We start from the raw sequence: 24655 nt of genomic DNA, 5'->3' as shown, positions 1-24655 counted from the left end.
CTTATAGTCCAGTGGAAGCTGTCTGTTTTCTGAGTTCGTTCTGAATTTACCTCTTCAAAGACCACATGAATATGTGATAGGATTCTAAATCTTGACTTAAACCAAGTCATTGCTTTGAAGGAGTCCATATGGCACAAATCCTGTACAGATTCTAATTTACTCAATTCCTTCGTATAACAGAAGCACCCTGCATATTCTGTCCAGAGTTTATGAGGCAGGTTTGGTGTTCGTTTTCCATAGTTCAATCCCACCAACATATAGAAGGTTAAAAGCCACGCCCATTAACCAACAACGAGAGCTTTATTCTGTGCTACAGGCTATGCCAATGAGAAGTGGATATCACACGATTATGTCCAAATTCAAGGACAGCTCCAAACTGAATCCGAGCTATCCAGGTCTTCAATGTTCTAATCAGCGGCTACAAAATTTCCTCCCGAGAGTCATGGGGGAAACACACAAAGGAACAGAGTCTGGATAACTGAATAAGGGGCAGCAAGCCAGCAGGAGAAACTGTCCTGGAACTCAGTGACCCTCATTCAGATCACTGACTTTTCCAACAAACGGGGGAAGGAGCAATGCCTGTGAGGTCAAGGAAGTTCATTCCAGCCTTGAAGGACTGCCTTCAGCCCTGCTGGGTGTTTTTTTTTTTTTTTTTTTTTTTTTAAGACTTTGGCCCTTCAAAATCTCGATTTCAATTCCAACTGGAAAGACCCCTCGGCCCCCGACACTGGCCTTGCAGGGTCAGCGGGTCTCTCCTGGCCCAGACGCTGCAGCCTTCTCAGGCTTCTCTCTGTGTTCTCTGCAGTCACTGCTCGTGAGGGCGACCGAACAGGACAGGCGCCAGGCCCTCGAGTGGGGAATGATCTTGTCTGCGGCGGCACAGGGCATGGAGGGCAGGGCATTCCCGCTGTCCCTGTGCCCCGGCTCATCCAGCACCCAGCGAGAGGCCACATGCCGGCAAGCGTCTGTGCCGGAAGAACAATCAGCACATTCATGAATCATCCCTCTTTTGTGCTTCTGCTTAGAAGAATGTAATTTGCTAATTTATGGCTTCATTAAAGATGCCAACACAGAGGAGGCTGGCTGAGCGGGGCTCGGTGAGACGCCAAAGCCAGGTAAACCTGACCATGTTTTCATACACCAAGGTCTGCCAATCGTTCCAAATGAGGCTGAACATCACACAGTTAAGCTTTGGCAAAAAAAGGAGTAAAGAGATGGACAATGGTGGATAACAAGCACTTTCCCCAGCCCAACCTGGGCTTCTACTGTGCACCCTGAGGGTCCGGCCTGGGAAGGCCCAGGTGGCGTCTTGCAGACCCAGTGCTAAAGCTCGAGGAACAGGAGTTACCAATCGTACATAAACATGAACACGTCAGTAAATCAGCAGCCACCATTTGCCCCGAGCCTCTCTGCAGTGGGGCGCTCACTGCCACACAGCCTGGGTGTGGGACGTATTGTGGGCATTTTTAGCCCGGCAGCAGCACTATGTGAAGCTGGGGGCGGGGGGCAGCCCTCTCTGCTCCTTGGGCTGGTTTCCAGTTCGGCGGTGCTCCCTGCTCTGTGGGAAGCAGGAGTGCTGGGGGCGGGGGCAGGGACATCAAAAGCGCTGCCCCTTCCCTGGGTTTGATGGAGACCTCTGAGTCATCGACACACACGTTCCCTCGCCCAGGGACTCTAGAGGTCACTGCCAGGACGCGCCAGGCACTGTGTTTGTCAACCCTAGGAGGTGGGTGCTACTACCCACCCCCACAGATGAGGAAGCCCAGGCTGAGGTGAAGCGATTAGCTCCTGTCTACACAGCTGGTAGAGTAGGGGACTTCCGGACTTCTGAGCCTGGGACACCCTGCCTTGCTGTGCCCTGCAAAGGAAGCCCAGGTGTCTGTTGCTCTCTGCCTCCTGCTGTGGCACAAAGCCTCCATCGCACCCAGCGACCTCCCCAGGCCCCTCAGATGCCCATCAGATCATCTCCACCTGATGGATGCCTGTTCCATACCAGGTTCTGGGGAGCGATGGGGAGACACAGAGAAACTAATGGTTCCTGAAAAGCAGTAGTGACATTTTGGCATGTAACTGCAAAGGCTTTTATTTTTCCAAACCCCTCCTGAAAGGGGCTGTAGGCTAAACAGGCAAGTGCCCATAGGACCCTCCGGTATCCGGCACAGCGGTGGGGGTGGGGGTGGGGCAGTACCTGCATGGAGCCAGATCTGCGCCAGCGTCATCCAGGGGTGTAGTGGGCCCTGCTTGGGGGCGCTGCTCTGCAGAGACGAAGCCACTTCTGACAGTGCCTGCTCCACTCTGGAGGCTGCCACGGACGTGGCGTGGACAGAGCCTGTGGGGGGGGGGGGGGTTCGAGAAGACGGCATCAGAAGTAAAAGGACGGATCCACGCGACCGGCCATCCACCCACCCCCTCCCACACACAGACACAAGTTCAAGACGAACACACACTCCTTCCCCCATGATGCTTCCAAGTTGTATGTCCATAAAGAAATACAGACAATCATTACGGCCTTGAACGGGAGTTTCCATCCTGCGCTCGAGCTTATGTTTTAGTCAACAACCAGAGCACATGCTATGGGAGGTGCTCCATCTGGGAGCTCAGTCTAGGACAGCGCAAGTGTTGGGGCAGGAGAGGGGTAGAGCTGGACACACGGCCGTGACGCTCATGCTGAAACGTGGCATAGACGAAGGGCTACAAAGGCAAGTGACACAGCACGCCCGGCTGGGCCTAAGTCTAGAAACCATCCGGGGGGCAGAGGGAGGGGTCATCCTCGCCTCCTGGGGATGGAGGAGACCATGCTCAAGACAAACGCAGCAACTTGCCATTCCTCTCCCTGGCCTTCGAGAGCTGGCCAGCGCTCCTAGATCTGGAACTCTAGGACATGACCTAAGGATAGGAGGAGCACACGCTGGCCCTACGTACAAGCAGATGTCCATTGTCAAGGCTGCACTAAGGGAGGATGGCACCTGGGCTCAGGAGGGGTACCCGTCTGCCTCGGGGGCAAAGCCTGTTGTCCTAAACGGCTAAGGAGAGGAGCAGACCAAGCACATCCACCAGTCAAAGGAAGCTGGTAAAGGAACTTCTATTCAGAAATCAAATGACTCATTCCCCGCCCCGTTGCCCTTCCACGGGGTCCTGGCGGCTGGAGTGCACTCCCTCCACAGGGGCCTGGCTTCTCACCTCTCCCCCCATACTCCCTCTTGGAGGGGTGGCCTCAGAGCTGAGAGCAGGTGTCTCAGTCATTTCCGACTGCAAACTGTTGATATTTATGTCACTGGCTGCATTCTTCATTTTTAATTCATCCTAAAGTGTACTATGGAGAGAGACGTTCCGACATCGTGAGTGGTAACTCTCGACTTACTGTAAGGTTTCAAGTAGTGATCATCTATAAAGACAAATGCTGACCACTCCAATGAACCCAGCTGGTTATACTCTGGGTAAGACAAAACTGTGCACATAAAAATAATTTCTGTTGGGGCTTTGAGATGCGCCACAATTTATTCATTTTGAGAGTATTTCCAGCAAGGGGCTGGCCATCCATATTGTGCTTTGACTGTTCCAACATGAAGGAAACATGGGTACCTCTAAATACACTCAGATCCTTCAGCGGGGGTTTGGCGGAGGGGGCTCACGGGAGGCAGACGGAAACCAGACTGGGAATCCGCCTTCTGTGGATAATCCACACAGAGCACCCACGAGGACGAGCGAGGAGAGCGCCTCTGGGGATGGACAGTGAGTCCTGCAGAGGGAACCAGGACACACAGGAGGAGGAACCGGAGGCCGAGTTAAAAGACACCAGTCGATGCCCTTATGATCCAGAACTCACAGAGCTCAGCTAAGGACTGATCCTTGCTTAGACAAAGTGTGTCTGACTACTTAGAAAAAAAAAAAAAAAAATCAAAACAGCAAAGTGGTTAGACTGTTGTCGATTATTTTGGTCTTGTTTTGTTTTGGACTTTCTATGGAAAAGAAATATTTTAACTTTGAGAACAAGGATTTGATACAGTTTTCCTGAGACTTTAGTAGCAACTGTCAGCTAAATAAACAAGGTTGCCGTATATTCTGATGTCACCACGCTGGCTCGCCTTCTCATCGCCTGCCTTGAACAGTGGTTCTCAACCTTGGCTTTGGATCAGAATTACTTGGGGACTTAAAAGACCATGATGCCATAGCTAGCCCCAGGTGAACCGAATCACTAACTCTAGGGGTGAGGGCAGGCCTCTTGCTAATTGCCTAGGTAATTCCGCTGTGTGGCTGGGAGACCCATCTACCTGGAGAGACAGAAAGCAGTTTTTACAAACATTTGGTCAAGAAAAGCCTGAAGGAATATTCTACATACCCCAGGCAGGGAGCATGAGCTCCCCAGATTCCCTGCAGGCCAAGACCCTGGGGAACAGAGTTCCAGGAAGATCTTGTTCTTTAGAACACTGATTCTCAATTCTCCTGGTCTCAGGATCCTTTTATAGACTCTGCAGAGTCCCTGAGACCCCTGCCAGAGATTTTGCTTCCATGGGTTACATCTATTGATGTTTTCGCCACATTGGAAATGAAAACTGAGAAATGCTTAAAATACCTAGTCACTAGTTCATTTGCAACTAACAATAATAAATACTGAAGAAAAATTCAACCCGTTTTCTCCTAGGTTCTGTGGGTCCTTTGCTACGAGGACCTGTGACTTTTGGCAGAGCTAATTTTGGTTTTTGGATTCATTATTTGGTCTGCAAACAAATTAATGAGAACCATTGTTAAAGTCCCTTCTCTTCGTGATAGCTACACACAACTAAATTAACTAATTATTCACATAATAACATGGCTCCCTGTGAATAAGGTCTGGCAAACGATGACAGTAGTGATTATCAGTTTTAGTGAACATGGCATGGCAGGTTTCAGGCAGTCCAATTAGCACTTTACGTATATATTTCATTTAACCTTTAAACAATTCTGTGAGGCGGCTAACGATGTTACTGCATGCTTTAGACAACAAAACAGATTTAATGAGCTTATGAATTTGTCCAAAGTCATACAGCCAGTGGGTGGCAAAAGTAGGACTAGAACAGTAGTCTAACTCCGAATCCAGCCTCCACATCCAGCTCCCGTACCATCTCCTCCAGAAGGGCTGCCATGAGCCTTCCGTTTCTTCTCTCTGTCACTCCCCTGTAAAAAGGTGGTGGGCCTTGGGTCCTCAGTGCTCCTCCAGCTCCCTGTGGGTACGGCTATCCACTGCACAGACCACAGCGTTTTCTGTTAACGTCACTGTCTCTCCTCTTAGACTGTGGTTCTAGAAGACAGGAGGCAGGCCCCACATCGAGGTGCTTTCAGCGGCTGACCATGCCAGGCCCATGAGAGCTACCAGGTAAACGCTTGCAGAATGAATGAGTACTGTTGACAGACATGTCACTGTCTGAAATCTGGAAGAGAGTGGTCGGTCCCCACTTTTGGAAGCATGTCGGTGTGCTCTACTCTCCTGGCCTAACAATGGCTCAGAGGCCAGAACCTTCATTGTCTCAAAGGGCTTCTCCGCGTGGCTGTCCTCACCTCCAACTGCCCGGACTGCAAATGACTGTGGCACATAGTAGCTTAAACACTGCTCCTCACTCCGTGACTTTCCCCCGTCTCTAATATAACTATGCCATTTAAATGTGGAGGGGAACTGCTGTTTTCCCTCCTAGTCGATCCCTTTTAACACATGCTTCGCAAGGGCAGAGACCCTTCATGTTCTAAACTAGGGACAGATATTAGAGCATTCGGGTATTTGCTAACAATAGCAGGTGACTAATAATAAGGGCCACATTACTGAAGAGTTAACATCTACTATTCCTGGCAATAATACAATAAGTCAAATTCTTCCATAGGATTAGAATTTGGAGGAAAAAATAAACATCATTATGAATCAGAATGGATATATCTGATAAAAAACAAAACAAAAACAAAAACAGCCTGTAAGTGACTGTCTCATAGGACTGAAATGGTAAGTGCCAAAATAGATACTTTACCAAAATAGATTTTGATTTATGGAGGTACACAACTAGAAATGCTAGTTTTAACCAACATTTGTTTTTTAAAGCAACCCTTGTCTTTCTCACCAAAGCAAATATATCCCCACAGTGTACATGGGGGTGGAAGGGATTATTACCCTAAGGGAAATGGACAAATTGAGGCTTAAAAAAGGAACCAGAGGGAGGAATATAAGATATATTTCTAATTTGAAATCCAAGACTCTGGAGGGATAAGCTTCCACATAATCAGGTTCAACAGGTAAGCGGGGGAGAGTGCCCGGCTGCTTGAGCATCTCTTATTTACCACATTAATTCGAGACGTGCTTATCACTGTCGTAATCCTGCAGGCTGAGCAGGGCTGTGCTCTCCCAGGGCCCTCAGCCACAGGGCACAGAGGCTCTGAAAAGCCACTGCAAAGCAACTGAACCAAGAGCTGGTGCAGGCAGCAGAGAGTGCGTCCGGCAATCTGGTCCAGGTTCTGCGACCTAATTGTCCAAATGGTCCAGGGGGCAGCAGATGCCCTGGCGCTGAGCAGATCCGCATCTCCCCAAGTCAACTGCTTTCTCTTCTCTGCTACCCAGATGCCCTAAGGAAAATGTTATCTTGGACACCTGATCCAAAGGCAAAGTGCTACCTGAAGAACTGTTGGGATTCCTACATCCAGGGTTTTCGTCTGGAGGGGTGGGGGAGGACGGGAAGGCAATGGAGAGGACCCAGGGACTGTGGTGGGCAGGCAGCTCCCCACGGCTGAGAGGACCCAGAACCAAGGCCACTGACCTCAGGAAGTCATGAGTCCAAGCTCTGAGCCCCTCCCAAGGTTTTCTGACCCAGGCTGTTGTCATGTGCTGAAGCCTGCTGAGAACCCCCGTGGCAAACGGGCCACCGGGAGCAGCCAGCTCAGATTGCTGGTACAGCCGGAGCCTTCCTGAAAATCCTCTCTCCAAAGCATGCTACCCCTGTGGCCGACCCCACACGGACCTTGGAGGGGGCAATCGCATGTGAACCCCATCTCACCATTCAAAGGGACCTCAGAGGCCACAACCTTGTTAGGCACAAGGTGTGAGACGTGGTCTGGCTACTTTCACAAGCATGGTCACTGGATGCATGGCCTCTATTTAGAGTCTAGCTGTCCTTCGAACTGTTCTGGTGGCACTGGGTAATCGGCTCTCATCTGAAGGCGGTGCACCTCCCTCTCCCCTCACAGCTTCCCAGTGTGTCGTAGCTACACTAGATCTCAGATGAATCTCTGCCCACCTGGTGCCTGGGCAGGTGTCAGCATCCAGGCACAAGGGACAAGTGTTACATGATGTGCAACGAAAATCATTCACTGCACATCTCACGTGAGTTTGCTTGGGATTTGGGCTGCTCTTGGCTTCCCAGCCCCAGCGTTAACTCAGATGCCTGGTGTGCACGAATATGGAATGATGGAGCACGTGGCCGCGCCCCAAGTCCCCTCTCTTGGGGGGGGACCCACCTTCTCCCTGGCTAACCCCACAGCAGCAGATACCTGTGCTCCCCACGTTCTTCGGAAAAGAAACAGAGCCGCTCCAGAAGCGGGCCCGCAGAAACCCCCCCCGACTGATGAACCTCTGGACTTCCTGCCCCTCAGTTCTGAAATGATTCCAGATTATCTGTCACTAGACTTTATTTGGCTCTCAGTTCTGAGAAGCTGTGCCCCCCAGACCATTCAAACAGGGAAGGAAGAGACAGCAGGTCCACCTCTTCAGGATCCCGAATACTGAACGGCAATCGGAATGACTAAGCATTCTTTAGAGAGCTCTGCTTACAGTTTTTCATTTTTAACAGGAAAAGAACGTCTGCTTCTCGAGACAGGGCTTGAAAGTACTATCAGTCCGACGCTGCAGACTGCAGGCAGCCCGGTGACCCTCTCTCACCTGCCACCTGCGTTCGAAGAACCAGAACGTCCCTGGGGCTGCAGAAGGCAGCCGCTCGGGAGCCAGCGAGGACGGTCCACTCTCACATCAAGCCCCAAGCTAGGCACATTGTCTCTATACCTTCTTTTTGGTTTTAACCGTTAAACATTTTGCCCCCTCCCGCGACCCCCTGCGTGTATTAGGGCAATTCCCATCTTTGCTGGAGGCAGTCCTGCCTCTCTGAGGAGGCTGACTTGGGCTGGGGCGGGGGCGCTCCTCCCTGCTCTCTGAAGCGCGTCTGCCAGTGTGACAGGGGCGCGGGACCCCAGCGCCTGGCAGGTGCCCGCTGTTCCCGCCCAGTCCCCACGGACAATGAGGCCTCTCCTGCCTGCGGGTTCCTCTGATGAATAACTTTGGTCCCCTTTCTAGGAGCTACTTCCCTTTTTCGCGGAGTGGGAAAGGGATTAAGACAGCCAAGTAAATCAGGACAGCCAAACCCACGGTCTCAAGACGAGATCACAATTTCCAAGTGACTTTAACAGACTATCAAGCACATGGAACCTGACAGGATGTGTCTTCTCCTGAAGGGGGAAAGCTTTAGGGAAGGAGCACCACTAAGGCGGTCGCGGGGGGCGGGGAGACTGGGGTTTAGGGCCACCGGTGGGCATGCGGGGGTGGCCTGGCATGCTGCTGACGGGTGTTGGCAGGGCCAGGTGGGCACACGGGAAGCGCGGCGGGAAGCCGTTCACAAGCATGCGGGAAGATGCTAGCTGTCGGAGTGAGCCGAGCCCCGGCTCTGGGCTGGAGACAGTACCTTCTGGAGGGCTACACCAGGCAGATGCTTTCATCTCCATTAGAAACCCTCCCTGTTGCATATTCATGAGGCTGTGTGTTTGGACTCAAGTGCCTGGGGAAGGCTAAGTTTGTCTTTCAATGCAGCTTCTGGGAAAAGCCTCCCCAGGTTGGGTGACGGTCTCATTACTGGACACACACTCCTTAACTTCCATCTGCGTGCTATTTATTATTGACTCGTCAATCTCCTAAAGTTCTCTTCAATCCCGTTTAAAGAAAGACACCACAGAACTAATTGGGGAGAATTAATTTTAATTTCATTAAAATAGCAAGAAAAGGCTCATCCTCGAGTCATTAGGGCTGAATTTTTTTAACTGCCACCCCTCAAGAGCAGTGGGGTATCACTGGAGTAACGTTTTCATATACAAATTCTAAAAACCTGACTTTATTCTGTTAAGCAGGAGCAGAGGGTGAAATGTACACCCCCCTGACTAGTCATTTCCTGATCATGAGATGCATTTTTAAATGTCAGAAAATGCAAAGTCAATAATGAAATGCTAGCCAAAAGAAGAGGGAAAAAAACGACGACCTTGAATTTGTTCCTCAACCGTATTTCATTTGAGAGGTGTGTTTTGTCATGAATCTGCTTATTTTCTTCCCCAGGGTTATACTCGCTCCTAAAGAGAGCAGCAGTTTTCCTATCACTGGAATCAGTGATAGGAGAAACCGAGCCAAGAACCCAAGTCAGCATTCCTGATTTTAGCACCTTCCTGGAGAGGCGAATAAAATGTCAACACGCGTTTTCCTCCAAGATAATGACTGTGAGAGCGCTCAAGAGTGGGGGCACCTGGGGTCCCCAGGTCTAAGGAGTGGAGAGGGCACCCTAATAGGGCTCCTCCCACCCGGAGGCCACCTCCCTGTGGGGGCCACAGCTGCCCTCAGGCACTCAGGAGGGGGCACCTGACCCAGGCTCAGAAATCAGGATGAGCTCCTGGCATGCCATAAAGGCGTGCGTGAACAGAATTAGTAGACTGACGTCCTTACAGATAGGGAAGCTAAGGTGCAGGGAGAGTAACTGAGTTGCCTGGGTTCTTCTGCAGAACTGGTCCCTGAACCTAGCTTTCCTGACCGTGGAGAGCTGGGGTGGTTTCCATGGAAGATAACTAAGTCCCTTGTATAAATGCATCAAGCCTCACTGTAACTAATGAGGGCTGCCTGAGGATTTTAATGTAACCTGACTTTCTGAAAAATCAAATCTTTTAAATGTATCTGAGGAGCCGGATTTGAAAGAACCCTGGCAGTGAAACTTTTTTTTTTTTTCCTAAAGAACCCTAATGTGATGAAAATACCAAACATATCTCTTCTACTACGGACTTTTATTCATGTAAAAATATTTTATTTGTATGGACACTTTTAAAAGCCAGAAATAAAGTCACATCTAAGCTAAGCTGTATTTCAGAGGGGGGAAGTCATCTCCCTGAGAGGAATATTTGCTGTAAGCAGTAAAGGTTCAGATCATTCCAATGTCCTGGATCACTATATACATTAGCATTTCTCAAAATGCAGTCCCTGGAACATGGATTCCACAGGGTGGGAAAATGATGAAATTAGCTAGAGAACAAGGGGTCAAACTTCAGAGCCTTGACTTTTTTAAGCTGTGGGACTTCTCAGAGGCTTTAATGCGCCAATATGCACTGTCAGTCTTTAAGAGGGAGATGCAATATCGCTCAAGAATATTTGACTGCAGAGAATCAGCAGTCAAGGAAAAATCCTTGGAAAAATAACTCACTCATGCTCCCTTAAAAGAACACCATCGAAAGTATTAGTCCTACGCCCGGGGAACTGCTTAGTCTCCTTTCAGTTTGGGTAGATGCAGGTTATATTTCATGATGTCTGTTTCGCCTTTTTAAAGGAAAATTAATTATTAGAGTTGCTTTTCTACATAGCAATAAGGTTTGAACTGGAAAAAAAATTTAAGATTCATCTGGTTCCCTCTACCCCAAATTCACAGATGACCTGCACTGGGGAGGCTGAGTGTCTCACTTCCGATCAGCGCCAGTGGGGCTGTGGCCAATCCACCGCATGCCTGACTTGGACTTCTTTCCTGCACTGCCTCCTTCTGTAGTCCCTCCCAGAGAAGTACTGCCTCCCCAGTGCTTAAACCCAGGCTGCGGTGGTGGTGGTGGTGGTGGTGGTGGGGGAGATGAGGGGGTGGGAAGGGTAGAGTGTGTGGGGGGGAACGCATTAGCATCTCAGGAGAGATGGGCCCCAGGTGGCAGAGTGAGCAAGCAGGTGGCAGGTTCACATCCACATCATCTCAGCATTCCCCACGATGGACAACTACAACACACGTTCCATGGTGGAGGGAAGCGTGATTCTGGAGACCCTCAGAAAGGTTAATAGATAGATTGGTAAACTACTTACTAACTGAAAAAAGGGAGGGAAAACCATGAAAGTATACTTCTGGAGAGTTGCCTTGGAATAACAAATCAAATCAAAAATTAAAACCAAGAAACAAAACATTTGAAAAATCAAAATTAAGGCTAAAAAAGCAAATAGAGTTCTAATAACCTTCCAACTGTAAGTCTGGCTGTCTCAGATTAGATTTCAGTTCAAGAGTGACACATGTTTTTCCACTAACAATTTTTTTTTTCTTTTGGAAACCAAAGAAAGGCCAACTGGGCATTCCCCTCTACATTTAAATGCTCACCCAGCACACGAAAGCTGACAAATTCATGTAATGTGTTTTGTTTCCAGGGCAGGAAATTCCAAAGGAGAGGGAAAAATAATCAAACAAGCGGTTTTCAGATCTTTCCACCATTAACCCTAATCATGATTCCGATAGTTTGTAGACTTGGGCTAGTTTTCGCTCCTACGAAGTCAAAGGATTGCAGAGAGAAATTCAGAGAACTTCAGGCCTTGGCTATCTGTCCTCAGGAAAGGAGCCGGGATTCAAATTCATTACACTTTAAATCAAGAAATTTTACATTTATCGGTAATATATGGTATGCTTCTCTAACAAAATGTGGTAGCTATGGGGGAGAAATTCTCGGGCACATCACCTGGGTACTGGCAAGGCACTCCCTAAGGGCAGGAGATGACTCATAGTTTCACAAAGAATAAACAATTGAGCCCTGCTTGGGACACAGCACATTCAGCAGAAAACCCAGTGGGTGCTCATCGCCCCTAACAATTTACTAATGAATCGGGTATCAGGTGTCTCACGGAAGAGTCAGGACTTCAGCCTTCAAAGGTTTAAAGGAACGCAGGGCTCTCTGGGATGTGAGAAGATGAACACTGGCGGGGGTAGAGGCAGGTGGGTTTGTTGTGCAACAGAAGTGGCCAGGCCATGGGAATCTATCCTGCTATTCTAGAACGGGTAAGATCCCATTTGAAGACAGAAAACTGGGCAAAAGGCAACGTGCGCAACAACTTTTCTAGAAAAGCTGAAAGTGGCAATTGCCCGTGGGCATTGTATTAAAGGGAAAATGTCTATTTTAAGAAATGGATTAAAAACCACATAAGCAGTTTATAAACATTATCTTTGTCTTGCATTTCATAAAGCCGGGATTGCCATGAAAGCCAAGTTCAGAACACTTACAATGCAGCTCAGTAAAGCCAGAGTGTTTCTTGGTTTGGATGATTTTAGAGGATAGTCTCATTTCTGCCTGAGTGTGTGTGTGTGTGTGTGTGTGTGTGTGTGTGTGTGTGTGTGTGTGTGTGTGTGTGTGTGTGTGTGTGTGTGTGTGTGTGTGTGTGTGTGTTTAACACAGCAGGGTAGCCATCAGAAAGATGAGCATATTAGAGAAAGTGGTTCTTTCTGACAGAGGCTCGCCTTAGGAGCTTTTGTTTGGCATTTAACCGAGCATTTAGGACAGAGATGAGCCCTTATAAATCGTGGATACAGAGATTAAATTTTCTGGCGGTGCTGCAGGACGAACATCAAACAAATGAGTGAAAGAAGGCAAGCCTGGCCCCTCCTGGTGAGACCCACATTTAAGTCCCATTTAAGGACTTGATCAACCAGTGTTTCATTTTAATACAGGAATCTGTTTGTTTTTTAAATGGACAGGTCCCCGAGCACCGTAAAACAGGCTTTCAAATTTCCGTATTATTTAAAAGCAAGATTAGATTAAAACACTGTCCAATTTCTCCGAATAGTTTCACAGGTTTTCCCACAAACCCTACATTTTCTTTCCTTGCAAATGGAAAACAATTTAGAGCATTGTTTCTCAAGATGTAGTCCCTAACCCGTTGGGGGTGGGGAGGGAGATGGGGGAGGGGAGAGGAGGACCCTCAGTGGGGATTCTGTAAATCCACATGCCCGGGCTCCAGCTCAGGCTTTACTGAATCATAAACTCTAGGGGTGGGGCTCGGGGGATCTGCAGTTTTCAAAGCTGTTTGTGCGATTTTAATGTGCAGTAAAATTTGAGAACCACAAATCTAGAGGGCTTATGACCATTATCTTTATGATATCACCTTGATCACTGCATGCTTATTGAATTAATTTCTAAATAGAAAATCAGAAATATATAGAAATAAATTATGTGCAAAATGTTCTACTTTGCCTTTTTAAAACATGGGATTTTTATGCATGTATATTAACTCCAGGAAAGCATAAGAGTAGCTGAGAACCAGAGGCATTGTCTAGAAAAGCTTCTATTTATCCTGCTCAAAATAGGTCTCCTTCACTTTTCAAAGAAGGGGTTGGAACTTGGGTACCGATGTCTCCTTCTGACCCACCCAGCTTCGGGATTTTCAAATTGGCAAGATTTTTCTCTCAGATAAATTTGATGGAGTTTCCTATCCAGCTTATCAGTTAGGAAGATTATCAGAAAATGAAACATCAAGCAAATGCAGCAGGTCTAACAAGAAAGGAAAAACCATAAACCATGTTTACACAGAGAGGGTTCCTGGCGGGGACCTGGGTCATTGAATGAATGAGCCGCAGGGGGCCACACAAAGATGTCAGGTTTGGGATGAGAATGGAGATGAGGAGACACAAACAGGTGGAGAGGAGATTCGGTTCTTGAAAGAGAAGAGGAGGAGGAATCTGACACTAAAAAAGTGAAAGAGAAAAAGAAAAGGATAAAGGCAAAAAAAAAAAAGCTTCAGAGACACAAAGGAAAAAAATAAACTAGCTTTTAATATACTCACATAAGCTGCAAAGAAAATGAGGTCATGTAATACACAATCATTCCTCTACTGGACAATAGAATACAAGTGCTTTTCGAAGAAAACAAATTTGTTGTTTTTTCCACTGGTTATTTAATTGTTCTGCAACAACACCATGGAATAAAAATAACTCAGATTTACCTGGGCACAGACTCGGCAGCATGATCCGCTGAAAATAATACATCTTTAACCTACAATATCCAGGACATTCTAGAGGAGACCGCTTTTCAGTTGGAAAGGTGTAGACCTTGGCCACTCCTAGATTTGTTTTTTTATGAGAGGCATTTATATAAAGTTTACTTGCAAGTGAAGGTTTTCCTAGGTAGGGATACTGAGGTGTAACCATAGGTCATGGTCCCAGCATTGCGACAATGGAGGGCTAAGCTTTCTAAGCTGGTCTGTGGTCGGGTGCACAGGCTGGGCACTGTGGAAAGGAAGTTGTGACCGCCACCTTCATGCCTCACTACTGGGGACATACTCAGTAACAGGGAGACCACCGCGGCCACAATGAAAAATTGTCCCAGACACAATGGACCAAACTTTCAAGGCGAAAGAATAATTTTGCTTTAGATAGGTGTCTGGTAATATCTACCAATGATTAGAGATAAATCTCCTTACTCCACATCCTGTTTTGAAGGCAAAAGGAAGAAAAAAAAATTTTTTTCATCCTCTATTTAAGGAACTACCAACTTATTCCTAAGAAAAGACAATGATTCATAGCTTCAATGTTAAGACTGTCACTCTATCTGACTCCTCTTTTCCGTGGCTGGGACCTATTAGAGGTGGGGGGAGGGGAGCCAGAGGTGACAATGGAAGGGAAATCATGTTGTTTAGGGGGCTTTTTCAATTTGCCACATCCACTTAATGAAACCAATGCCTACTCTATTAGCCACAGTAGACTTGGCCAGTCCAAAGCTTCTAGACATGGGTTCCCCTTATGTTATTCCACAGATGTTCATGTGGGAGATTTCGGAGGTGGAGATTTAGGATAACCATATCCTAGTTAATTAACCACTTCCCACATCGATAATGCTGAGCCTGTACCTTATAATGGCCCAGATGTATAATAATGGCATTGTGCTTCTATTTTTTAAAAGCTCTTATCTCTTAAAAACAAAGTTCTTATCTCTTTGACGTATATACTGAAATTTTAGTATACAAAATATGATGTCTGGGATATGCCTTAAAATACTGTATAAAAATGAAGTGTGGGACAGAAGTGATGGATGGAAAAGGAATACTAATCGTTGAAAGCTGGTGGTAGGTACATGGGGATTCATTACATTGGTGCCTCTGTTTTGGTATATGTGAAAATTTCCACAATAGGAAATTAAAAAAAAAAAAAAAAACCAAAAGGAAAGAAATTTTAGTTCTGGAACACAAAAACAAGTGACCCCAAGAGGGTCTGGGCCTTCGCAAAGGACTCTATCTGCACCCTGGGTAATTGAGAACGGACAGGGTCATGGCGGTAGAGGTTCACCATGGCCTTGGCCAAGTCCTTGTGGATGCCAGCACTGTGCAGCTTCACTCGTGTTGGATGCCTGGGCCCTTTAAATTAGGGAATTCAGGAAAGGAGAGAAGCACCAGGTGCGGCAGGGACGAATACTATCAGCGAGCTGTCACCTGCCAGGGCTGGGTCCTCTCACACCGCAGCTGACCTCGGTCACTTTGTTTTGATTCGGAACCATTTTTACCTTGGATAAGTTCCTTTTCACTTCTCCTCTAGAGCCCAGTTGCTTTCCTAAATGAGCAGTGCTATTCAAAATTGGCCAGCCTCCTCCCTCACGTGCAGTGAAGACTGTGGCAAAGAGAAGGAGGAAGATGGCCGAGGTCCCTTGGGACAGAGAAGCCCGGAGTGTGAATCTGCGCCACGGAACGCTACGTTGCTGTAAAAAACGTGGACATTCTCTGCAGGTGGATATGGAGGGGTCTTCGGGACATGCCGTGAAGTGAAAAGTGCCAGGTGCTGGACGGTATAACTACACAGCGTTATGCTATTTTTCATGTAGGGGGACATGGGAAATCATATCTATGATTATTTGCATGAAAAAAAACACTGGAAGGGCAAGCATAAAGTTAATAAAAGTGGTTGCCTTTAGGGAAAAACAAGATGGAGGCGCAGGGATGGGAGCAAAACTTCTTTATGGCACCTTCTGAATCAAAACTCAGAATCTGTGGGTCGTTCACAAGCCAGGCCATCCACAAGGGTGAATGAAAGAGAATGTGCTGGCCCTCTACCTGCCCCGGAGCTGAACTGTGGAAAACTGGGCTCTCTTAACCAAGATGGGGGCACCCTTTCCATTTTTAGGTGAGTCTTCCTCATTTTTGTCTCTCTGATTTCAACTGTCATTTCAGAATGTTCTATCCTCATTTACAACCAGTCGACATTGATAAGGCCTCCTAACATGGCCTTCCACAGTAAAACGGTCAGTGGCCGGGCCTGGAGGCTGTGCCATTCAGCTCTCCTGTTGTTCGAGGGCATCTGTGTCAGCGACCCCACTCCGACCACCTGGGCTCCCAGGGTGAGGGACGGAGCAGACGCACAAACCCCAGTAGGGACAAGGGTGCAGCAACGGCCCGACTGCGCCACACACACACCTCCCCTGGGTACTACCGCAGCTCAGAAGGCCGAACCTGGCCAGGGACACTCTTGAAGTCTCTAGGGAAAATGTCCCATGGGGCAAAGGGAGAACAAATAAGGACCTCGCTTATGTTCTGCCACCATCTGCGTTCAGTGCGATGTGGCATTCAAGTCTTGGGACTTCAGGGGCAACTAAGGTCCAGGCCAGCTGGAAGGAAAGGGGGTCTGAATTTAGTAGGACTGTCCTCACGGGATCCTGAGGAGGGGGCAGAGGGGGGGGCAGCCTCGGGCAGCCGCAGCAGCTGTTCTGAATCAGCTGAAATTGCTGCCGGTGCCACAGGGAGCTTCACCCCCTTCTCCCCGTGGTGCCCCAGCCTCGCCCTGCAGTGGCTAGAGCCGACAGCCTCATCCTCCCTTGCCAGCAATGAGGGGGTTCGATAGGGTCTCGAGGAGGACTTGCCATGCTACATTTAAAGTCAGAGGCTCCCCTCCCCAGGACTGCTGGTCCATGGGGGGTGGGGGTGGTGGATCAGGCCACTGCAGGGGGTGGGTTTCTTTGTGGCTTTGTCGGTCTGCATTTTGAGCATTTTGAGCAGCGGCCGCCAGCCCTGCTGAACTGCACTGATCTGCAATTCGCACTGCATCCAATACCCAACACTCTTTTAACCTGGGAGCCCTGGGGCCCTGGGATCAGACTTCTCAAGCTGACTTTAACTTTGGTACAAGGGAGCCTAGCCAAGGAAGGCAGTCTGCAGGCAGCTTGTGAGCATGGGCTTGGGCGAGTGGCACATCTGGCTTCTAGAGGTGGCATCTCTCCCATCCTGCCAGGGGCAAGATTTTTCAGGAGATGGCTGTGCATACCCCAGGGCTGCTCTCTGCCTTTCTCTGGAAGGGCTTGGGCAGGAGCTGGGACCTGTCACAAGGTCAGGAGTGGGACCTGGAGGCTCCTTTCATGAAGCCAGCCCAGAAAAGAGGAGGCATACCCAGATGGGGATGAAGCCTTGTACACAGGCCCTCTGCGGGGCACCGTGGCGGTGGACGGGGTGGGGGTGAAGAAGCAACAGAACCAGCTTTCAAATGATGCTCTGGAACTACCTTTGAGGCTTGAAGCAGAGGGGAACTTCTTTATATCCTCCAAATCACCACCAAATAGTCGGTAGAACTATTAGAATTACTTGTTTGGAGTTTTGGAAATTACAGAGGCGTATTTACTCCTCTGTACTTGGGCGAATGTGGAAACGCAAATGACAAGGTATACACACTTGCTCAGGGGACAGGAGAATCAGAAGCTCAGAACCCACCTGTGTCCCTAAAGGGCCTTTTTGCCAGGGGCGGGGGGTGGGGTGGGGATGTTCCTATGTTCAACTGATTAAAAATCAAAACCTGCTTTCAGCAAGATCTGAAACTTAGAGAGGGAGAAACAGAAAAGCAGAGGGGAAGCTTCATGGGGATGTGAACAATCTAAATTTAGTTTTTGAATTTGAGGCTCTGAGAGCATGGGGAAAAATAGATCGCAAAGAGCTGTGCCAGGCAGGCACTACCGTGTCCCCCACTGTGAACACACACTTGAAAAGACACTGGAGAAAATGAGCCTCGACTGAGTTTAAGCTCTTATCACGAGGAGCATTTCCGAGCCCCGTCCCTGGCAGTCTTCGTCCCCCGCCACTCGCCACTCAGGGCCAGGCCCCACGCGCTCTCCGACACCGCTCCGTCCCCTCTGGTCTATTATTCTCACCTGTCTCGGGATCGCTGAAGTCTGGCAAAGTAATTGTGTTAAGCTGTCGTCTGTCAGCAATGGTTCTATCTAAGAGGCTGCTCCCACGTCCAGAATCACTGCAAAACACAGCTGCAGAGGTCAGTCATTGGAAGGGGGACGGGGGGAGAGACACAGAATCAACCATCGCCGACCCCTGACGTGCAGTAACACCTTTGTGCGTTTGGGACGCTCCTCAGCACCTCTCCGTCGCCTACAAGGCATTCTGCGTCCTGGCTCAGCCTGGGCTGGGATCCCTTTCATGCTCACTGTCACAAACACGCTTAAACCACACCCACAGACCCTTGCTAATTTTAGCCTCTTTGGTATCATTATAAGACACAAAACTGAAAACTTGAAGACAGGTTCTCTGTCCGCCTTAGAATGGGGAACTGATTGGCCTTCCGTGTTGGAAGTCTTGGAGCTCATCAAGCCCATAAACACACCACCCTCGAATTGTCTTACAAATCAACGGTCTACAGCTAAGCCCTCACTGCCCAGGGAAGGCACCTGGGCATTTCTAGAAGACCCTTATGCCTAGGTCCCTCTCCAGACCAAATGCATCAGTATTTCTGGGGTCGTCCACATTTTTCTGAGCTCCCCAGATTGTTCCAATGTGTAGAAAGATTTGAGAACCCCCGGCTCCTACTTTTTAAAGGGCAATCACGGCTGTGGCCTCCCTTGTGTCCCTATGTAATAGTCGTGGGATCACATAGGGAGCTGCTGGTCACTGGCACCCCCCGACATCCAGCTTGTCCAGTGATGAGAGGCTGGAGAAGGCTGGGCCTTGAGAACATACAGCAGGGTTCGGGCACCAGCCTCCAGGCCTGCATGTTACCAGCTTCCTGCACTGAATCCCCCTCCCCAGCACCCTCTACAGAGCAGGCTTGGCACCATGTGTTTGGCAAGTCACATGGGAGACCACCTGGGGCCTAAGTGGAAAGAAACACAGGTAGGGGACCTTAGCTCCTACAGACTCTTGTTTTGTTTTGTTCTAAGAAGCCTGTAAGCAAAAACAATTGCATTCTTCTTTTTTTCCTCTATCATGATATTCCACCCAAGAAGCTCCAAAAAGCAGCCCATCCATCTCTTGAGGTTTGAGTTTATAATGCTTTTCTTTGAAGCTATTTTGTTTTGTTGATCTGGGGGCTCCAGGTGTGGTATTTGTTTTGTTAAGAAGCTCAAATTCTATAATAAAGGGACACAATTTCCTTCCTGTATGCAGCTGTTGCTAAAAGTGGTACAAACAAGATTTGGTATGAAACCTAATATGGTTTATAGGCTGTAATTTCCACGTCCAGTGATGTAGTTAGAGAAATCCACAGGAAACAGACGGAAACTTGCTTCAGTACAGACTATTTGTCAGCCTATAGTTATTACATCATTGGATACACGTTTTTTGGAAACTGTTCTATTAATTATTTCCACAACTGTGAAACAATAACTGTCTCTGAGCAGAAGACAACATAAAAGTAGGTGCAAATGTTCATGAATCACATTACTGACTGCATATTTCTAACATCGGTCCGTTCATGCATGTATTTTTAATATAAATATTAGAAAAATATTACAAAGAGTTATGATCTGAATATTGCAATGGCTCCCCACCTCGGAGCTTTTCAGAAGATGTCATCTCAAAATATAGTGATTTTTTTCATCGCCTTGGGGATTCTAGGACACACGGTAAGGTGCTAGGCATTGCAGAGAAAGGATTTGCCTGGGTTTTTGATGGGTTTGCCTTGGCCATAAACCTCCACACTTTCCCAGCTCACCAAGTCTCATTGCCCGGGATTAGCTGCGACGTGTGCTGCTGGGTCCTGGAAGCCAGCCAGGGGTCTGGGATCTTACCTTCTATCTGTCCCTAACAAGTAGGTCACTCTGGTCCTACTCTCCCTGTGCCTCAGGGTCTTCCCTGTCAGGTGAAGATAAGGATTATTTTCCTGCATACAGCGGCGTGAGGCGGAACTGAGGTCATGTGGACAGAGCATTCAGAAGATTTATAACTTTCAGGTATACTCCGTGAGTCATTCTAAATACATATACCCACAAACATGCACCCGAGGTGAATGTGGCTGGCTGATTTCTGAGGACCACTTTATTCCTAGCCTTCTAGTACAATGGCAGGTGTGGGGAAGCTGAGTTAAGGGCCTCCTACTCTGAATGTTAGAAACGGCTGCTAAAACCCACATCTTAACTTGTGAGCCTTCCCCACTGTTGTAATGACACAGGATCAACTTCCCCTCCACCAGCTGAGAAACTATGGGCGGTCACATTCCTTCTTTCTTCCTCAGAGTTCCTTCTGAAAACCGTGCATAAGCAACAGTTCCCTCTTCAAAACGGAGACGCTCGGTTCCACTCTGAATGCTCTGACTGAGGATTGTGCTGGTTGCTTGAAGCAAGTTTTAGTTCTACGTTTATAGGGTGTGGGGTCTTAACCAATCAAGATTTGCCTTTGCAATGACCCCTGGGATATGGAGGAAGAGGCAAATGGAGGCTCTGGCCACCTCTTGAGTCTCCTTACCTCTCTCACTCTGGCCAGTCTCTCTCACGAAAGCCTTCCTCTCTCTCCCGGGGGGACCCCGCTTGAGCCCCTGCCTTGGACCACCCACTCCCGCCTCACCACCAGTGATCTCCCCTCCTGTGCTTGGCCCGGAGGCTGCCAGGGGCCCCCCTCAAAGAGGACGGCAGGAAGGGAAGAACCATTCCTGGCCAATGGTGCTAGTGGAGGGTTTAGGGGGAGGACACTGGCAGGAGCCCCAAATCCACGGTATGTAAGCTGTAGATATCCACACAGGTAGACGCCCGCATGCAAGTGACTTCTGTTCCCCGTCAGGACTGAACATTTAGAGTACATTCTAGTGATGGGTATAGCTATACCGGAAACTGGAAGCTTTCCTTGGAAATCCTCCACCTTCCACAGCCCGCAGAGGCTGTTAAACACAAGAGGCAAGCTGGTGGTGGGCTCTGAGTGAGAGCCCGGGGGTCTTTGTGGCGGCCCGGTCTCCTACCGGCTTCTGAACTAGCGCCTGGCACAGTATTTACTAGATGGAAGAGAGGGGCCTGGGATGGGAAGCCAGAGCGGGGCAGGTGGGAAAGGAGGAAACGCCTGTTCTTCTCCAGGCCCCTCACGGCTGGCTAACAAGAGTCAAGGCGAGCTCCCAATATCCCTGACCCTCAATTCTCGTCAGTAAAACGCGTATGAAAGAACATGACACTTGCCTGTTTTATGGGGCTGCTTGGAAGATGGAACGAGAGCACGTTCTGTAAAAAGAAAAGCTTCCCCAAAATGCTGGTGACTATTAATTGGTGCCGGATGGGGTTTCCAGCTTCCAACTGAGGCGAGAGGAAAGAAAACGTCTTTATTTATTTTTTTTTAATAAAAACTTTAAGTGCGATTTGTAAGCGATTGAAATAGGACTGGGAAAGAAAATATTTTCTTCCAGTGACATGGCTCCCGCGATGGAGATGGTCCACGTGGCAGGGGCAAGGGGGATGGGAAAGAACTGGTTGACAATAAAAAAATAAAAATAAAGGAAAGGAAGTTGGTGGCGACTCGGAGAGGCGGTGTGCATGGTGCAGGGAGCATTGATGTCAGCACAGACCTGGGCCTGAATCAGAGCTCTAGTGCTTATTTAATTGGGAACATTTAGGCAACTTATTCAGCCTTGTTTATTTTCTATAAAATGGAAAGAAGAGTCTCGATCTTGTGAGGCTGATGTAGGGGCTGAAGATAAGGCACACACGGATGGCCCAGGGAAGGGTGCTGCCATCATCAGCTGAAACGCTGACTGTCCATTCCAGGAGGCTGCCAGAACCTTCTGGTGAGGCCCTGGTCACAAGTCCCGCTGTTCTGAGCGGCTGAGCCAATGGGCACAAGGACTGAAGGAACTTGCTCCTTCACTGAGAGGAGGAGATGAAACAAGAGACAGCTTTCTCTCCTAAAGGCAAGTAAAACTGCAGACCCAGCAAATAAATCCAGGCTTCTGAAATGACACACACCTTTGCCAAATGTACACTCGAGAGAACGCCACCCACCATTTTGCTCACAGCAGAGATGCATTCTCAGCCTGCAGGTGGAACTCTCTTTGCAAGTTGTCTAAGGCTGGGTTCAGCAACTAGCTCAGTGTGATCTTCCTTCCAGCAAAGATCAAGAGGGAACGAGTCGCAGGGAACACGAAAGCTCGGTCTCTTCTCCACGTGGCCCGTTAGTCTTCCTATCTCCCTCCGTGCATCATCATCTCACCGCGGTAGGGGCCTGGGCCAGCCCCAGGGTGGAGCTGGGAGGGGGTGGGGGACGGTGGGGAGCCCTGGCAGGCAGAGCAGAAGCCCCTCCACGAGTGAGCACGCTCAGAAACAAGGGCGCCCCGACTCAGGGTGTCAGCGTGGACCTTCTCTGGGGAGAAACCAGCCACCTGCCAAGATGCTCTCTGCCCAGTTTTTATTGCACTTCTCTCTCTCTCTCTCTCTCTCTCTCTCTCTCTTTTTTTAAGCAGGGATGCTTCTCATGCACTTGTTTATGCGCTTCTACCCTCTTCTAGAACCTTGCGTGACCTGATCATGGACTCGAGGCTGCCGGACCCAGAACTGCCCTTATCTGGAGGACAAGGAAGGATGCCATCCCTTGTCAAGATGCAGCCCTCCCCTCTTTATGCTTCATTCTTCTGCTGGGGTCATGTCTAACCCAACCATACTGGGGAGGATGTCTAAGTTTGCAAAATGGTAAGGCCTACAGGAGAAACATTTATTTATATCCCAGAGAAAATAAATAAAGTTAAAAAAAAATCAGGAAGCTCCTTACTAAGGGGCTGCTCAATTACCATCCCTCTCCTCCTCCCTCAAGGCTTTGGGAGTCGCTGGAGGGAGCAGTTTCGAAAACCCCTGATGGGTCCCTCCTCCACCCACCCCCACACCCCCTCCAGACGCTGTGCCTGGAGCCAGGGTTCCTCCCTGCTCTGGCCCTGCAAGATCCTTCAGGAAACGGAGGAAGTATGGACACGGCCCAGGCATTTGGTTAAGTATTTTTAAAAAGCTTTCCAATTCTGCTATTTTTTTCTCCTCACATTCAATATTCTTGGTTGCTAAGTGGGAGGAAATGTGGGGAGGTGGGAGAGGTGTGGAGAACGGAGGGAAAATTGGCAACATGAAGGCTGATGGGTTTATTTTCTCATTTCGAACGGGGGTACGGGCAAAGGAATGCTCCAGGACGGAAGCAACCAGCCTGGGGAGGATCTCCTGTTAGCGGTGCTCGTGGCCAAGACTCTTCCCTAAATCCTGCTGCTTCTGAGAGGCCGGGAGTGGGGGGCTTTTCGGGAACATAACATGGGCCTTTTCTATTTCTGCTCTAGACTTAGAAAAGTAGGATTCTTTAAAAATTAAAATGATCTTTATTTTCAGAACATATCCACAAAAGGGAAGAGGCCAGTTTCAGGACTATCTTTTCACTGAGAGGAAGATGGAGCATAGGGCAGTCACGTGCCACAGGTCGTGGCTGTGACAGGGATTCTTGGCTAATTCTCGTGACCCCAGCTTTGCAAGGGGCTTGGGGCTGGCCAGCGTGAGCCCCCTCCCTTCCAGCTGCACTGCCCACAAGGCCCTGTGGTCACAACTCCGCTGAATGTCAGTTCACAAGGACCTGTCCCCTAACACGGAGGGCCCTGATTTTGACTATTTTAACTACAGAAATAAAATCCCACATGGAATCCCTCCCGCCCTCTGCTGCTTCCCTAACGCCCACCCCACCTTTCCTCTCCCTTGGCCCGTGCCCTGCACATCACGGCCACCAGCCTGCTGCCTCCTGGGGGGGCTGTACGGGGCAAGTGTCATCCTTCGTTAGTACACATTTACGACTTGACTTGAATATTTTTTAGGCTCCTGACTTTTAAGAGCCTTGTGTGAGCTGTCCGTACATCTTGCTATGAGCTTGAAAAATGTTCCAAGTGTATGAGCAGTTGTGTGAATGCACTTGAATTATTAGGTCCCTTTTCGTTAAATGACTTCCTTCCAACGGCAGGACACACTTAGTAATTTAAACAGACGCCAGGAAAAATTGCCCAAGACTTGAAAATGGGCACAACAGGTTACCGGGTGTCTTTCAGTGGCGAGTTGGGGGTTAACGAGGGGGACTTCCCCAATTATCTGCCTCGGTTGGGTGGGTACCCCTGACTGACTCCGACTGATTAAGGTCATTTTACTGTTCTGCAGGCAAATGAGATACAACTGATTTCCACCCTGTAAAAAGACAACCCCAAACCATATATTTCACTGTCCTGTAGGATACTGTTTTTGCATTTCTCTGCAAATTCATTTCAGTTTATCTATCTTTCAAATTCTTCTCTGAACGAGGCTTAACATTTTACTGGTTTCCCCGTTAGTTAACGAGGTAAATAAAACCTCTAATACATGCTTATTTTATACCTGTTTGTGTCATGATTTTAACTCTTTGAAAAGTATACTTTATCATGCCCATAGAGATTTCTACTCTCCT

At 48.6% G+C, this 24655-nt stretch overlaps 1 protein-coding gene across 4 annotated transcripts in view; it reads right to left on the bottom strand.

The window, feature by feature from the left end:
- Nucleotides 1–24655, bottom strand: part of TTC7B (tetratricopeptide repeat domain 7B) — a 248846-nt gene that overhangs the window by 42298 nt on the left and 181893 nt on the right. For all 4 annotated transcript variants that reach the window (XM_028098223.2, XM_028098234.2, XM_028098245.2 and 1 more), the window contains 2 exons: nt 18154–18251; nt 2189–2329 (listed from right to left, as the gene is read on the bottom strand). In XM_028098223.2, coding sequence (XP_027954024.1) covers nt 2189–2329; nt 18154–18251 — 239 coding nt within the window. The remainder of the gene's footprint in view (nt 1–2188; nt 2330–18153; nt 18252–24655) is intronic.

The sequence above is a fragment of the Eumetopias jubatus genome, unplaced genomic scaffold, assembly GCF_037043125.1.
Source record: "Eumetopias jubatus isolate StellerSeaLion01/CBP00866 unplaced genomic scaffold, mEumJub1_p1.0 scaffold_7, whole genome shotgun sequence".
Taxonomy (NCBI): Eukaryota; Metazoa; Chordata; class Mammalia; order Carnivora; family Otariidae; genus Eumetopias; species Eumetopias jubatus.
Note: the sequence above shows the minus strand (reverse complement) of the source record. Positions and strands in the feature narration are given on the sequence as shown.